The sequence below is a fragment of the Podarcis bocagei genome (assembly GCF_964188305.1).
Source record: "Podarcis bocagei genome assembly, chromosome: 10".
Classification (NCBI taxonomy): Eukaryota; Metazoa; Chordata; class Lepidosauria; order Squamata; family Lacertidae; genus Podarcis; species Podarcis bocagei.
In genome coordinates this window covers 28,707,605-28,725,323 of record NC_138135.1, presented here as the reverse complement: position 1 = coordinate 28,725,323, position 17,719 = coordinate 28,707,605, and the positions used below count along the sequence as shown (strand labels likewise).

The 17,719-nt window shown below is 42.3% G+C and overlaps 1 protein-coding gene across 6 annotated transcripts in view; it reads right to left on the bottom strand.

The window, feature by feature from the left end:
- ABTB3 (ankyrin repeat and BTB domain containing 3) overlaps positions 1-17,719 on the bottom strand; it is a 227,171-nt gene that overhangs the window by 48,932 nt on the left and 160,520 nt on the right. For all 6 annotated transcript variants that reach the window (XM_081210802.1, XM_081210800.1, XM_081210797.1 and 3 more), the window contains exons 5-6: positions 15,416-15,568; positions 1,403-1,568 (exon numbers count right to left, since the gene is read on the bottom strand). In XM_081210802.1, the coding sequence (XP_081066928.1) occupies positions 1,403-1,568; positions 15,416-15,568 (319 nt within the window). The remainder of the gene's footprint in view (positions 1-1,402; positions 1,569-15,415; positions 15,569-17,719) is intronic.

Here is a 17,719-nt window from a genome sequence, read left to right as displayed (position 1 = left end):
TTCAATAAAAGTATAGTTTTAAGAATTTCCTGCAAAAAATCAGTAGAGTTTTTGTGAGCACTGCCTTGCCTTCCTCAAGATAAACATTAAAATTCCATTGTCTTCTGCAGTGTCATGAATCCATTGTGTTACACTTCTCTTGTACAAAAATCAGACTATTGGGCCCTTCTTTTGTGAAAATGTTCCTCTAGCAATTTAACGAGCTTCTTTTTGACACGTTAGACTCGGGCACTTTATACTGACTGCCAATATTGCTAACGGTTGGAGGAGTAGATGCTTTTGTACAATTGTCCATGATACACAGTGACTTAATTTTAAATGAAATGCCAGACAGCACTATTGAAAGTTGCTAGCTCTAGGGAAATGCTGCCCTGTTTGGAGGAAAATTAGATTAACTGACCCTTCACTACAAATACTTCCTGGCTGCAATCTGTATTAATCTGAAATGCCCACTGCAGCTGATCAACACATATCCCTTGTAATTAGTGTTAACTTTCACAATGGCATTAGACACAGATGCAGTTAGGAAAGAATAGTTATGTGCAGCACATAAGTCACAGGGGGAAAAACAACCACATTCTTAACTTGAGGACGGGTGAGAAAATAGGTCTGGAAGAGAGACGTTATTTCACCCCACACATGGGAGTACACACCCAGTCCATATTCCACAGTCCACATTCCAAATTGCATCTCATAAAAAGGTTTAACCAGACTGTAAGAAAGAGAAAAATGTGTGTGGAACTCTGATGGGTTATTCTTTGAGAAGAATCCCATGAATATTTTCTTCAATAGTCTATATATATATATATATATATATATAACAAATTTAGACCAATTTTACAATTTCAAATTGTCATCCCATTGTTTAAAAAATCAGTACCGTATTTTTCGCTATATAGGACGCACCTGACCATAAGACGCACCTAGTTTTAGAGGGGGAGAACAAGAAAAAAACTCTGCGCAGCACCCCTTCAGCGAAGCGGCAAGAGAAACGGAGCCCCTTCCATTTCTCCTCCTGCTTCGCTGAAGGAGCGCTGCGCAGAGAGGGAAAGCTGTGCAGTGCCTCTCCAGCAAAGCAAAGCCAGGAGAGCGAGAGGGATCAGTGTACACCGATCCCTCTTGCTCTCCTGGCTTCAGCGAAAGCAACGCAAAGCCTCCAGAGCACAGAAGGAGCTCCCGCTGCGCTCCGGAGGCTTCAGGCGGCTATCCCTGAAGCCAGGAGAGCGAGAGGGGTTGGTGCGCACCGACCCCTCTCGCTCTCCAGGCTTCGCATTGCTTTCGCGAAGCCAAGGAGCCTGCATTGGCTCCATAAGACGCACACACATTTCCCCTTAATTTTTGGAGGGGAAAAAGTGCGTCTTATAGAGCGAAAAATACAGTAAGTTTCTTTCTTTCTTTTTACCTGATCACTCATGCTGTTAATTCCATCAGGCCCCAACAAAGATATGGCCTGTTTGACCAGATCTGTACGGCCACAGGTCAACATTCGGAACCCAAGGTCCTGCTTGAATTTGGCTTCTGTGGCTACTGCATCCAGCTTCCGAGAAGCACAGAAGCAGTCGTCAATTCTGCAAATTGAAGAAAACAGTTATGTTAGGAAATAATCTGAAAGCAGACTTCCACCATTCATTTGACCACTGCCACGTTTTGTCTATGAACTATAAAGACCATCATAGCTACAAACATCCTTTATGACAATTTGTCAATGAAAGCTTATACGCAATGAATCCTACCTCACCACGGTTGCATACACACCATGCATTTAAAGCATATGGCTTCCCATCAATAATCATGGGAGCTGGAATTTCCTAAGGGTGCTGGTAACAGCAGGTCTGTGAGGGGTAAATTACAGTTTCCAGAATTCCAGGGAGGGGTGTGTGTATGTGCTCTAAATTTATGGTGTATGTGCATATTCTTCTAGCTATGTTTGCCAAACAGAGACTGATGGGGGCTCTGTCGTTTATGCAGCAAGAAGGAACCTAAGACTAGGTAGATGTTTCCAGGACAGAGATGAAGTGATGGCAAAATCAGCACGTGTTGGATATTTGCCTGTCATGCAGCTCTTACCAGCAGCTCTCAGGTAGCAACCAGGAATAGAATCAATGGGTAGAAATCTCAGGGAAGCAGATTTTAGCCAGATTCTTTAATTAGACATCTTGCATTGCTGTTCTATGCTGCTTTATTATCAATCAATCAATCAATCAATCAATCAATTAAATTTGTATACCACCCTACACCCAAAGTCCACAGGGCGGTTCACAGCATAAAAATACAAAATAAGAACACCAAGTATGTAACAAAAAAACCCAAAACACAACAACCCAACAACCTCCCTTCCACAAGCACATTTAAAAGGACATAGAATGCTTAATCAGCCAAAGGCCTGTTCAGAGAAACATTTTTGCCTGGCATTGGTTGTTTGGGGAGTTTATTTTATGATTTTAATGTAAATTGTACTTGTGACATGGTTTGCATCGTGCCTTGGGACCATTTGGTGAAGGACAAGCTAGGAGTACAATTAATTAATTAATTAATTAATAAAGGGAAACTTCTTAAAGGTAAAGAGCTGTTTTTAAAAAATAAAAGTAAAACAATTTTTTATTGGTTTTTAAACAAATACAAACACAAAAACAAAAACCATTAAACATTTATCCAGCAATACATCTAATGGTATTTGTTTTATCCATGGTCTTTAGACATACACTTACACATTCAACATTCAAACATATTACTTAACATAACCTCTCCGCTGAGAATACTGAGCAGTTAGTATAGCAAGGTCTTGATTTTGGTAATTAACATAGTTAAAGAAAGGGGTCCACCTTTCTCGGAAGGTGTCCCATTTTTAATGCCGTTAATTGCCCTCCTGTGTCTGGTGAGGTGCTCAGATGTTGCTGCATCCCAGATATTATTTTCCCATATGTTATGGGGTATTGCTGAGCTATCACTAACTATGCTGCGGTCAGTAGGAAGCCTACTAGTTCTCTGTGGTGCAGGGTGGAGTCTATGCCCAATTGGGTGGCCTAAATCTGATTCCCGTACAATTTTGCTGTATATTAGGGAAGCAGCACTTTTCAGGTTCATATGCTGGCCTGCTGCATAAGGATTCAAACAAGGTAAGTATGCGTAGGCCCTCTCCCCTGTGCTCCAAATGAAGTACAAATGAATGAGCCTGAGCTACCTGAAACCAGGGAGGACTTTTAACTGACCTTGCAGTTCCTCTTTGGAATTGCTTTCCCTCTGGGTGGCAGGTAACGGATTGTGTAAATGCCTACATCTTCCCAATCCTTGAACTGTTGATATTTATCTGTGTATCATAAGAACTGTTTGATGGTACAACACAACTGCCTTTGCAGGTAGTGGGCTCTCTCCTTTGCTGGACATCCTTTGTATGGTGTCCAGGTGAAAGAGGAATGGGCTCCTACATCTTTAGTATCTCTACTACAAAATAATTAAAGGTGTAGGAACCCCATATCCCCTTTTTCATCCAGCCATCCTAGCCATTTGTTAGGGATGCTGTGGCTGCATTCTGCACTGAGCAGAGGTGGGACAAGCTCAAGAATGGGGAAACATTTTAAATTTTTTAGCCCAGTGGCCTCATTTCTTCATGGGGAACCTTCCAGGGGTCTCATGTCAGGTATGGATGGGGCCAAGGGCAAAAGTGGCCAGAACAATTATTTTGACTCTTGTCTTTGTACAAGACAAAGCACAGAGGTTTCTATATGCAAGCAAACACATATTTCCATAGCCCATCAAAGCAAGCAAGAGGCACCCCGACAGTTCGAAGACATATTCCAGCAGGAGAGAACACTTTAGTGCAGAGCTGGTGAGGTGTGTGGCTGGGGAGAGGGCTTGGCCAAGGAGAGCCCCGAGGGCCACAAAGAAATCCCTGAAGGGCCATATTTGTGCCTCACCCAGGACCTGAGGTTTCCTACTCATAGGCTAGATGATCTCCAAGATCACTTCCAAGCCCATGATTCAAGCTCTATTTGATGTATAGCAATTTATTCATTATATTGTATTCCATACAATGAAGTGTTCTGCCTCATTATCATTTAATTGCTGGTTTGTTGCCAGTGTTGGATTATAGATCTCCCCCAATCTGGTCCAATAAGCAAAGAGGAGCTCCTCTTCACCCATCTGGTGCACAAGCTCTGCCTCCCCTCCTCTCCACTTGTTTATGGGGACGGGGCCAAGATCATTTGAATGACACTCTAGGCATGTTCAATATGTGCAGGTGAAAACCTGTGATTTCAAAAATAATAATAATTAAAAATAGTTCTGTGGGTTGCCATCTCTGAATGATTTGATATTAAAACATGCTAAGGATAATTACAGGAGGCCTCCAAGAATTCCATTAAATTCAGTTGCAGATAGCTTAATTAATAATTGCAGATTAAATTCCTGTCCAGTTAGCGCTCTTTATGCTGCCATAAAGAAAATGCAAATCAAACCCACAGAACCTGAGAGCATAAAGGGTTTATGATGCTTATATAGCATTATTTATAACTGCCCCCAACTAGTTACAAATCAGCCACTCACTCTGAATGATAAAATGTAAATCAGGCCCACAGGATCTGAGATCATCATTGGGCTATTTATAACTATCCCCAACTAGTTACACAATTAGTCATTTGGAATTTTGAGAATATTAGGAATGCCTCCCTTTCTTAATTTGAGCTTCATGGAGTATCCTTTCTATATACCAAGTGTTGTGCTGTTGTTTTTATTGCTAAGCAGCTGCACTGTTTAAAACAACAATCATTCAGTGTAATATCACTTTGAAGGAGCAGTTTGACAGCCACTGCATCTCACACTGAATACAAGGAGCATTGAACAATTTTGCTCTGGACAAATTTTGCTCTGGAAAGCGAAGTTTGAGAACTTCTTTCACCAGAAAAAGTGGATTTGAAAGTACAAAGCAAGCAGTTTACTTATGAGTATGCAGCAGTGCATTTATACTATTATACAGTCCGTATAGTAAAAGCTATGGTTTTCCCAGTAATGATGTATGGAAGTGAGAGCTGGACCATGAAGAAGGCTGATCGCCGAAAAATTGATGCTTTTGAATTATGGTGCTGGAGGAGACTCTTGAGAGACCCATGGACTGCAAGAAGATCAAACCTATCCATTCTTAAGGAAATCAGCCCTGAGTGCTCACTGGAAGGACAGATCGTGAAGCTGAAGCTCCAATACTTTGGCCACCTCATGAGAAGAGAAGACTCCCTGGAAAAGACCCTGATGTTGGGAAAGATGGAGGGCACAAGGAGAAGGGGACGACAGAGGACGAGATGGTTGGATAGTGTCTTCGAAGCTACCAGCATGAGTTTGACCAAACTGCGGGAGGCAGTGGAAGACAGGAGTGCCTGGCGTGCTCTGGTCCATGGGGTCACGAAGAGTCGGACACGACTAAATGACTAAACAACAACAACACAGGGCGAGTACAGATGGGAATGGGACAAATTCCTTCACTGTGCTCAATAGTTTAGAGGTGGAGGGTTGTAGCCAATGCTGAATTCTCATAGTAGCAAATGTTTTTGCTTGCACAATCCAAGGTACCTGATTATCACCTACCTATTTCAGCCATCTGAGATCAGGTTTGGAGGAAGGGAGAGGCTTACACTGTTAGGCCACTTTTGGGTACAACTCAATGTGAGCTGCAAGACTGCACTCCTTTCCTGAAGTGAATTCTCTCCCCATGCCTGAATGGTTGGCCACCATAATCTAAAATTTGAGCTAACCAAGATTTGAACATGGTTAGGTCTCTCTTCTGTGACTAAAGGGGAGAAGACAATTTGTTCCAGTGACACAAAAGAACAGCACACAGACCTGCACCTTTCACAATCTAAGACTGGGACCATTGTGTTTGCACTAGGCCAATGTGGCACAACAAGAAATAAAGAGGCCAAAAAGATGAGCAAATTGAAAGGCCTGCAAGAAACAGTTAGGGAAGGTTAACCTGTAGGACTGTATGTTGAAGCATTGGCATGTGAAGTTGGTACCGCAAAGGAGAACTATTTCTACAACTGAAGTTGAAACTTCAGTTGAAAGTTTCAACTTCAGTTGAAGTTGAAACTTCGGTACAGGTGACCCTTAAGAACGTCAGCCAATGCAAATACAGCTAAGCTACTCAAATGCAGCAGTCTAGATTTACAGATCTGCTCCTAAGAGATTGCTTGCAGGTTTTGAAGTGCCACACACATACCCACAAAACAGGACCGGCTCCATGCTAGAACTATGTGTCCAAAGATAATGCCAATCCTTTGCAAGAAACACATTTGTCTTGGCAAGAAAAGACAGATGACATCAAAGAACTGTGAAATTCCCCCTTTCACCTATACCATACATGTGTATCTGATTCTACTGTTTTCTGTGGCTGTGTAGCCTGTAAAAGTGAAGAAGTAGATAATCAGCTAGTGTTCATTTTTCTTTTAATTTTTTAAAATAAATGAGTTTGAGGCTCCACCGCTTACCTTATAAATTGTGAAAATGGAACTGGAAAGGCAGTGGTTTATAGGGGAGACAAGCGTTGAACCCGGACTAGAGCAACGGACATTGTAAGTTTAAATTCACACTGAGCCATGAAGCTTACCACTTGACCTTGTGCTGTTTCTCAGTCTACTCAGAGGTAGCCAATGTAGTGATGCGCCATTTTCATATTCATCATTTCATACTGAGCTATGGTCTGTTCCAAGAGGTGTGTTCAACATTTATATGCTTCATTTCCCATCTTTCCCCATATTTTTTTGGTGTGCAATATTTTATTGTTGTTGCAAGAAGTTATGTGATGTCAGGGGGAAAGATATGGGTATGCTGAAATCATCCATTAGCACATCAGCTAATGACTTTTATCAATGGATGATGTTCTTGTATGAAACAGCTGCTACAATCAAGCAGCCCAGACAGATTACACCTCACCTCCTACACAATCCTTTCTGTCGAGACGGTTTATGTGCGAGTCATCCAGTGATGAGGCACTGAGTGGTGTGCATGTGTTGTGTGCTGGTCACAAGGACTATTCAGGTGTGTTTCAGAACAGGGGAGCCTCTTTCAGAGATTTCACCACACTAGTCTTTTGCCAAAGCCATATGACTGTGGATCAGAAACGCAACCCATGCAGTTCTAAGGAAACACACTGTCAGAAACTAATGTTCTGCCTTTTTTGCATTAAGGAAAGCTGAGATTCTCATGAATCAAAACGTTATCCAAGTTATTTGTTTAAAATGCTTCTAACACTATTTTTGCTGATGCTAGACGTTATATGCTACTGAAATGTGCCTTTTCTGCTGCTGCATTTTATTTTATTATTGCTGTTATTATGATATTGTACTTGTGACAGTTGATTTTGGTTTGTATTGTTGTAAGCCACTTTGAGCATGTAAAGGCAACATATGAATAATGTGATGATCTTGCATTCTGACCATAAGGTTTCCAGGGCAGCTTGCAAATCAAACTAGAAGCTATCAGTGCAACCCAGTTTTAAAATCTATTATACCAAAACAAACAAACAAACAAACAAACAAACAAACAAACAAACAGCACAGGAACAGCAAGAATTAAATATCTGTAAATGCCTGGGGGAGAGGAGAAAAGGTGCTGCAACATTTATGGTAACCAGATGCAAAAGAGAAGAGGACACGTTCACTTTTATCTGTTGTGCAGAAGAGATGCAGCTATTAAAAGGTGCAGGACTCTTGTACTCTTTTGTATCAGGCAATTAATTAATGGATTGCCTTTTACATATATGTCTTAAGACAATTTACAATCACATCATTAAAAAAACAGCTAAAATAGTTTGTTATAACCGCCATGATCATCTGGAATTAGGTTAAAAATTATGCACAATGAACACCTAAGGCAGCAACCTTTTCATCCAGCTAGAGAAGCTCATGAAAAGAAAAATGTATTCCATTCCCCCCACCCCCGGAAAGTACAGATAGTGGGTGCCTAATGTATCTCAACCCTAGTGACCACCCTGCACATTTGGCAGAACAATCAAATGTGCATTTCTCACGTAACTGCAGGAAATCTGCACACTGTTCAAACTAAAAGGATCCCCCTTCCCAGCCACCATTAGTTGACTGAACACATGTCAGTCAGGGAAATCCCAGCAATGTGCATGAGGGCATCTACCCTGTGATTCATTGTGGAGCGATCCTCAAAACCTAACTGATGTAGCGGGAATCTGTCCATGTTGTCAGAGTTCAGCTCTGGGTTTTGGAAAGGAGCAAGCTCCAGGAAAACGTTGCAAAAGCACATAGCCACCCATCACAGCTTCTCACGTTAAAAAAAAATACTTGGAAAAAGACAGTTTTTCTATCAACACGTGCTCCCATGCCAGCACCCTCTTAAATTGTTCAGGTTGCATGGATGACAGCAGAATCTCAATTCGTTTCAACTTAGGAAAGTAATTTATAATTAAACAATAAAGACTTTTGCAGCAGCTTGAAGACTAAAAAATTTATTGGAGCAACATTTGTTAGTCTTTAAGAAGCTACAAGACTAAGACTTTAAGAAGCTAAGACTTTGTTGTTTTTGCTGCAGCAGGCTAACACAGCTACCTCTCCTGGGATTGTGATTAGCTATTTATGCCCTGTTGTTTTACAGTATATGTATTCTTCCTTCTTGTTTGTGATTTAAATTCCAGCGCAAAAGCAATCAAACAGATTTCCTTTGATCAAACAACAATGGCACTTGTATGCAAAAAGATAGGAGCACTTAATTCTCAACAATATCGACAGCTGAATATTTATCTTCTTTGATTAAGAAAAATCCAAAACTGGTAGCAAGATACAGTACAGCGGTACCTCGGGTCAAGAACTTAATTCGTTCTGGAGGTCTGTTCTTAACCTGAAACTGTTCTTAACCTGAGGTACCACTTTAGCTAATGGGGCCTCCCGCTGCTACCGCACTGCCGCCACACAATTTCTGTTCTCATCCTGAAGCAAAGTTCTTAACCCGAGGTACTATTTCTGGGTTAGCGGAGTCTGTAACCTGAAGCGTCTGTAACCTGAGGTACCACTGTATTTCATACAGACTAGAGCACTATTCAGACATATGAACCACTTGCATCTTAGCCTCAAACTGCTTTGCCTGCTATCTTTGCAACCCAGAGGTAACAGGACGAACTTGAAAGCATCCCCTCCGCAGAAGCACAGCTGGCAATGGTCAAAGGGAGCACTACCAACAGGCCAGATTCTGCCCACCAAGCCATGGCAGGTGGCACACCAGCCCCTAGAAAAACCTAGCAACCATCTGGAGAGCCTCAAGTTCTCCTCTCCTCGCTAAATGGCAACTGAAGGTACTCAACATGAAGGTAACCTGTCTCACAGTGTTTGCAATCCATTTACCCCAGTGGCCTCCTCTCCTGCCTGATGAAGATTTTTGTTTTTACTAATGGAAGGGGCAGAGTGCTGGGCAACAGTGGAAGGCAAGGGCGGGAAGGGAGAAAGATCCTTGCCGAAAGATCAACACTTGGCTCCCACCTACGGAGACAGGAAAAGAGATTCCAATCAGACAAAAGTTTTGTCTGGTGGGTAGAATTTCATTTTAAAGACAGCCATATATTCATTTGTGAAATGCAAACTTATTTTTGAAGAGAATCAGGAGTAGGTTCTAAAAACAAGAGAGGGGGAAAACAGGCAGGGAGCAGGATTCCCAATAGCAGCACTGGCTGAGTACTTTAAATATTTAGGCTGCAGTCCTGTATCTACACAACCAGGAATAAGCCGCGCTGAAATCAACAGGACCTACTTTTGAGTAAGTATGTTTAACTAAAAATGCTACAAATTCGCATCTATTTGCTTTATTTTCAGTAGGGCAGCTTAGCTCAACTGCTTTGCATGCAAGTTAAGTCCCAGGATCAATTCCAGGTATGTCTGCAAATGTTCCCTGTCTGAAATCCTGGGGAGCTGCTGCCAGACAGTTCAAGCCATACTTAGCTAGATGAACCAATGGTCTGACCTATTACAAGGTGGCTTCCTATATTCTTCCTCTCTGATCTTTAAATCCCAAACAGGAAATCAGTGATTTAAACCAACACCTCCCTTCTTATTTGGGAGTTGGAGGCAATCAGCGGGAAATCTGAGATGTATGCCAAGTTCCAGGAGGCTATTGCATATGCAAAGCTTGCAGTTGGTCTACAGTCATGTTGTTCAGCCTCAAGGTACACAGTACATCAGAAGACCCAGAAGGATGCAACTTTAGTGAGTGAGTGAGAGATCCAATCTCTGCAGCAGCTTTAGAGCAGACCTGGAAGTGGCTGAAAATTTGAAAAGGAAGCGGAGGGTCCCTTTGACACTGACTGCTCAACCATAGGAGGAGGGAAATTGGATCAAAGCTGAATGCTTGGCTAGCTGGGAGTTTTGTATTTTTCCTGCACCATTTCCCTTGATTCTTCCCCAAAGTTACTACAGTGGTACCTCGGGTTAAGTACTTAATTCGTTCCAGAAGTCCGTTCTTAACCTGAAACTGTTCTTAACCTGAATCACCACTTTAGCTAATGGAGCCTCCTGCTGCCGCCGCGCCGCCGGAGCCCGATTTCTGTTCTTATCCTGAAGCAAAGTTCTTAACCTGAAGCAATATTTCTGGCTTAGTGGAGTGTGTAACCTGAAGCATATGTAACCTGAAGCATATGTAACCCGAGGTACCACTGTATTTATTTTTCTGGAGGAAATATGAAGGTACTTGTACGTTTTTCCCACTAGGGCAGTTAGTTTTGGGGGAGCAAACTAGGTCAGAGAAATGGCATGAGGTGGGTGAACTAACTACCGTATTTTTCGCTCTATAAGACGCACCAGACCACAAGACGCACCTAGTTTTTGGAGGAGGAAAACAAGAAAAAAAATATTCTGAATCTCAGAAGCCAGAACAGCAAGAGGGATCTCTGCGCAGTGAAAGCAGCAGTCCCTCTTGCTGTTCTGGCTTCTGTGATAGCTGCGCAGCCTGCATTCGCTCCATAAGACGCACACACATTTCCCCTTACTTTTTAGGAGGGAAAAAGTGAGTCTTATAGAGCAAAAAATACGGTACCTCTCTTCCAGTGCCGATCCAATTCAGGAGCCCCATTCATGTCTCATCCAGTTTGGCCTTGAGTAAACATGACATGTACATAATAAGAGAATAAGAGAGGAAACCATACATTCGGTAATGTTTGAAGTTGTATCTCCCATAGCATTAAGAGTTGAAGTGAACTAGGGGGGAGAAGAGACAACACTTCAATAATTCCTCATTACTGGTGTTAGACGCCAGGTTAGCAAAAGAGGATGAGATTCCCATCAGGAAACCTGAATATGACCTTGTAAGTATTCAAATCCTCTTTATCCTCTGGAATCATCCGTACCAAGGGACTGCTGTATGTTTGTCAAGGAGTTTGTTTGCAGCCGCATGCTGGGTTGGTGTTTCCATACCTAATTATTGCAGCAGTCATAGCTGGAATCAGAGGATTATTCAAAATTTGGGATGAGGACAAGGACGCTCAAGGAGAGAGGCATATGAAAAGGGTGCTGTATCTCATTAGATGGGTAACTCATTTTGTATTATTAGCTGGCTCTGAAAAGACCTCCTGCTTTCCTACTCTTTATAGCATCATTTAAGCTGGAAGCAGAACTAGTAGGAGGTAAAGCAGCAAATTTCCCTACTGCCCCAAAGTCAAGGCGCATAGTGCCCAGTAGTGGCCATGTTATTTTGAAAATACCACAAGCACCTTCCTCTTCTTTGGCAATACCAAAACAATAATGATACATGAAGGCTGCAATCGTGGGAGCAAGCCCCAACTGAACTTTCTTCTGAGGCCGTGGACGCAGGAGCGGAATCACCAAAACACAGTGCCCAAAACCTCCACCTCCCTGAGATGCTCCAGGATCTGATACTGTGCTTAACAGTATCAAAAGCCACTGAGTGATTGAGAAGAACGAGCAGAGACACACTCCCACCCCATCTCTCTCACAACAAATGTCATCAACCAGAATGACCAAGGCAGTTTCAGTGCCATGACCAGGCCTGAAGCCAGACTGAAATGGATCCTAGTACAGATCCTAGAACTTAATTCGTTACGGAGGTCCGTTCTTAACCTGAAACTGTTCTTAACCTGAGGTATCACTTTAGCTAATGGGGCCTCCTGCTGCCGCCGTACCACCAGAGCATGATTTCTGTTCTCAACCTGAAGCAAAGTTCTTAACCTGAGGTACTATTTCTGGGTTAGAGGAGTCTGTAACCTGAAGCGTCTGTAACCCGAGGTACCACTCAGTGGCGTAGCGTGGGGGGTGCAGGGGGGGCCGGCCGCACCGGGCGCAACATCTGGGGGTTAGGGGGCGCAAATCCACGGGTTAGGGGGCGCAAATTACTTGCCTTGCCCCAGGTGCTGACAACCCACGCTACGTCACTGGTACCACTGTAATCAGTTTCCTCCAAGCATGCCTGAAGCCAGACCACCAATACCACATACTCACAACACCTTGCCCACAAAGGGAACATTCACCATTGGGCAATAGTCATTTAGCATTTCATGGTCCAGGGAGGTCTTCTTAAGGAGAAGCTCTGACAAGTTCTTTCCCATCACTTATCATCTGATTTTTGTAGCTGGAGATGCCAGGGACAGAACCTTCTTTATACAAACATGTGTTCTGCCAATGAGTTATAATCCAGCACCCTCTTTGCATCTGGTGGGCCACTATGAGAAAGAGGTTGCTGGGTTAGACGGACCTTAGAGGCAAAAAAACAACAAACCAGTTGGACTTGGAGCTTTAAAGTGCACCTAGAAATGTGGCACAAAAGTTTGCATTGCATATATGTTTCTCTTGAGCAGACAGAGACAGGACTAACTTGCATCCTGCACTTCTAGAAAAATTTCTATGAGTTCTTGTTGTCCCTTATACCACAGCCTTATTGTCTTGCCCAAACCTACCTGAAGGGCAAATTCTGTTAAATACTGTTTAATACTACGTAAGATATGTGTATTTATGTGTGTATGCCTACACACATGAATATATATTTACCCTAAGTGTGCGTTTGTGCACATGTGCACATGTATATATATAGAGAGAGCGAGAGAGAGAGAGAGAGTCATTTTTCATAGTTGATCTCTGTAATATTTTTTGCTTTGATGCTTCTAGCGATGGCCTGAAACACACTTGGTCTTATTACTTCTTAAATTGCTTTTGCCCCTGTTCCTCAAGTATTTGCTCTCTGATAACAGAAATCTGGCCTCTTGGCTATGTTGTGGCAATATATATATATACACAAATTTATCATGTCTTTATGTGAAAATGATAATGCTGTGTCACTGGCTCCTAGCGCTAATAAATCTTTGTTCTTTTCTTCCGCTGCAAGCTACTACTGGAGCTACAATTTACTTTACACATTATTGGGGGGTGCTACCACTTTTTTGCAAGTTCATCCTACTACCCAACTACACCAGTGGGTGTGATACAGCTGCTCTGGGAAGAGAAGGCAAGATCCAATTCACTCAAATTCACATTTGAAGCAAAAGTGGAGAAAATGCTGAGTGATCCTTAATATGGGGGGGGGGGAGAGATATTTGTTTAGCCCTAAGCACTTATTCAGAAGCAGCAAGTCTCAATATCAATTGCTGGGGAACAACAGTGGGAGAGTGCTCTTGCATTCATACCCTGTTTTGTGGGTTTACAATAGGCATCTGGCAGGCCAGTGTGATAAACAGGATGTTGGATTCAAGACTGGCCCAAGACACTGCAATGCCTGAGGCGAAGGACAACATGCCACCCCCATTTCACATAAAAAAAGCTGACAGAACTGCAAGTCCATTCTTATTTTAACACTGGCATCCTCCTGAGGGCAGCAACCTAGTTTAGGGGGCAGAGGCAGGCCGCTTCCCAACACCTTGCACCACGCCCTGCTTCCCTTCTGTTATCTGAGGCAGCCACCTCAGTCTATGCCTAATGATAGGGCTGGCCCTGAGGCTGGACTAGATAAGCCTTCAGTTTGATCAAACAGAGGTATGTTATTATGCTCAGTGAAATACACGTAAGTGTGTAATAAGCGGGGTGGCAAAAACCTGTCCATAACACAATCACACTCCTGTGGAAGACAGGACTGCCTGGCACCGTGCTCTGGTTCATGCGGTCACGAAGAGTCGGACACGACTAAACAACAACACAATAACCAGGGCAAAGTTACAAAAATAAGAGGAAGGCATACAGAAACATGTCTATTCTCTTCCTTGGAGATTTAACATACAAAAAAGGGGCAACTCATTAATCTGGCTCATTAATAAGGGGCTCTGATAAATTAATCAGTGATGTCATTTCCCCATAAGCTACTACCATGCACAGTCTCTCGTGGTTCTAAACAATCTGAGATGCATAGACTTATTTTTGCATTGCAGCAAGTAACATCAGACCCTGCCAACACAGCGGCTGCTGTCTCAAGGGATATACATATAAGAAGGTAGTCTTTTATAACTCACTGTGAAGCTGCTGAAAATAAATGATGATGATGATGATGATGATAATAATAATAATAATAATAATAATAATAATAATAATAATAATATGCACACATGGGTTTGAATCTACTGGTCTCTGAGGAATAGCCCAAGGACTGTCAGCTTCACTCTCCTCTGAAGCTACTAAGCAACTAGATGACGAATTTCTGCCTTTACAGGCTCATAATGCCAAAGCGTAAGTCATTCCATATAAAAAGCGAATCTAAATAAAATCTCCCACAATGAAGGATACATCAAAACCCAACACTTTTGTACCTTCACATACATGAGCACAATGGCAGCAAGCTCTTTAAAAATACAAAATGTATGCATAACTTACATATTGACAGCGGCATTTGGAAATCACTAGCTGCAATACCGCTGCATACTTTTTCCTATTTTAAAAATATGCAATGCAACCTCTTAGCAACCTCTTTTCCAGAAACAGAAATTCAGCATGAAAAAGCAGGAGCTGGAAGTACTTCTCAGTGAAAAATATGCTATTTAAACCATGGCTGCTGCAAAGAAGGGGAAGATGCCTTTTAGATAACACCTCTGAATTTTGCAAAGGAACACAGCAAGACCGAGCTAATTAGGTGAGCACTTCACTCTCTCATTACGGAAACAGCATCTGATGGCTAAGAAGGCGAAATACAAACAGAATTCAAAAGAAAAGGCTTAGGGGGCTTGATCTAGCTATTTAAACATGCAGGCACATAAGCCTTGCAGATTCCAAAACTGGCTCAATGTCCATGTGAAGGAAATACAGGTTTTTTTTAAAAAAAGCTAAATGGTAAGGGGGCGGGGGAGATTAGAAAGCAACTTGCAAATCAGCAGATAGAATATGTAACTGAACCCTTGCTCGGCTTGTTAAACCACAGCAATCTCTTTAACGAATCACGTTGAGGTTGGGGGTTTTTTGGGTTGGTTTTTTTTTTTTTTGCACAGACTTACTTTAACTGCCGAGGTTCACAGTCAACTCCTGGTAGCAATAGCCTGGCCGCTTGCCGTACATCATCACTGTCCAGGGAGAAACTGCGACGGTGCCCTGCGTGAGCCAGAGCTACTCTGATCCATTCCATCAGAGGTGGCAGCACAATGAATGGCCTACAAAGAACAAGACAAAGAAGCTATTTTTCCTCCCATTGCAGTATATTGTCTGCTGCGTAGAATATTTCTTACCTGCCCTTCAACATTGTTACAATAATATAATCAAACAGTTATAAAAAAGGGAAGTTAAACAGTTTACAATTATAAAAACAAGTGAAACAGTAAAAACCTTTCTAACCCAAACAGAACAGTATAGATTCAACAAAAGAAGTAGGTTTCACCGAACAAAACATCTTAAAAGCCAGGGTAATGATATCCATATCTATACTAGAGGCAATGAAAATTAGTGCAGAGAATTTGTAAGGAACTGTAATTGGAAGGGTTGAATTGGCTTCGCTAAGACAGTAAGTCCCCAAACTTTGCTCACAGGTCAGTGCTCTTTTCTAGAACATATACATTGCGGGGAGAGATTTGCACGCTTCTGTGTCAACCTGAGTCTTATTAAAACCTTCAGACCCACAATCACAATGAAAACGGCCACCAGATTTCTTTAAAATCACTATAAAGTACCTTTTTGCCAAAGCTCTATCTGCCCAACCCCAGATCAAAACGGAGTGAGAGGGAAGATCATTCACTCCCCCTTCTTGAATAAAAGGCAACAGAAGCTTTAAAAATGACATTATGAAATTTTAATTTCAAAACTAGTGTAATGCCAAACCTGGTCCAGAATATGATTGAACTTAAGTCTGCCCAATATTAAAAATACATTTAAATTACCAAGAAGGATGACCCTGTTACAGTTTTCATGAAAAACCAGTATGTTTCTTTTCAGGCTGCTATCAAGAGAATGTTTTTCAGGATGACAACCACTGATTTTGAGCCGGAAGATCCAGGAATGTAATGGGGTCTCTTACTGTAATTCTAACATTGTAGCATGCCCAGTGTCTTGCAGGAAGGTGAGCACTTCCGACTCTCATCATGAAAAGAGCATCTGATGCCTGTGTAAAAATCTACTGGGGAAATGAACATACAGGATAAATAATGCAGTTTGGGAAACCCAGTAGAAAGCTTGCTGTGTGCACACAAAACTATGCATACACCTGAATGGTCTCTCCCGTTATAGGTAGCAATGCAACTGAAGTTTGGAATTGGGGCGTTTGGAGAATTAACTTCATCAGTTTGAAATATCTGGGCTAACTATGAGCTGAGCCCAAACTTCTTACTCTATTTTCCTACCACTGCAGCTCTTGAAACTTATTTTGTTTTTATTTATTTTATTGATTTCTTACATTTATATCTCATAAAAAGAGACATATTTGATACCACTTTAGAACAATTCCACTCCACACTGCAATCCTTTGTTGTCATCTTTATTTTCAAGCAGTTGCAGTGCGAAAACCTCATAGATACAAGGAGAAAATAGGGTAGATTTCCCTCCCTATTTTCAAGAGTTATATATGATCACTGCAGCCATTCAAAATAATAAAAAAGCTTTGAAGAAACTCCCATTCAACCCACCATGGCTTGTTCAAAACCATTCTCAGTCAATTCTGCTCATAATCACCAGCCTCAGTCACCCTGAAGGATTCATTTTTTATTCAGATTCTCTGGTAGGCCCATCTTATTTTGAATTCTTAGTTTCTCAGCTCATCACAGCTCTTGGTCTATTCAATTTTTTCCCCTTTTTGTATGAAAGGTGATCTGAACCTGGCTGGGTGCCCTATCCCACAAGCCTTCCCTCATAAAGCGTGTTCTCATAAAAGAGAGAGCACGTGTTGCGGATGGGGCCGAACAAAACCCCCAGTTAGTGACCAGCCCATTGATGGCAATGGGCTGGAGCGGATTGGAAGTTGTTACTGGGGCAAATTGGATGTTGCCAATTTAGGGGTGGGATTAATCCCCTTATATAAGCAGGGTCCACAGCTTTCTCTTTCTCTTTTGCTGTGGACATCGGATCTCCCGCCCGCCCTCCCTTGATTTGGGCTTGCGCTTTGACCTTGCTCTGCCTGTCATGGGGTCGTTCGCCTTGGTGCGGGGGCCCAGTAGGAATTTGTCCAATTGGCTGATTAGTGCGTGCCTTTTGGGTTTTGCCTACTGCTTAGCAAATCGTCACAACTTGTAAGGTTGGCGGTTAGGCATTGGTTAAAATTGGTTGGTGGAGGGGTATGGATTGGCTGTGCCTGCCCCTCCAATGCTGCTGCTGACGGG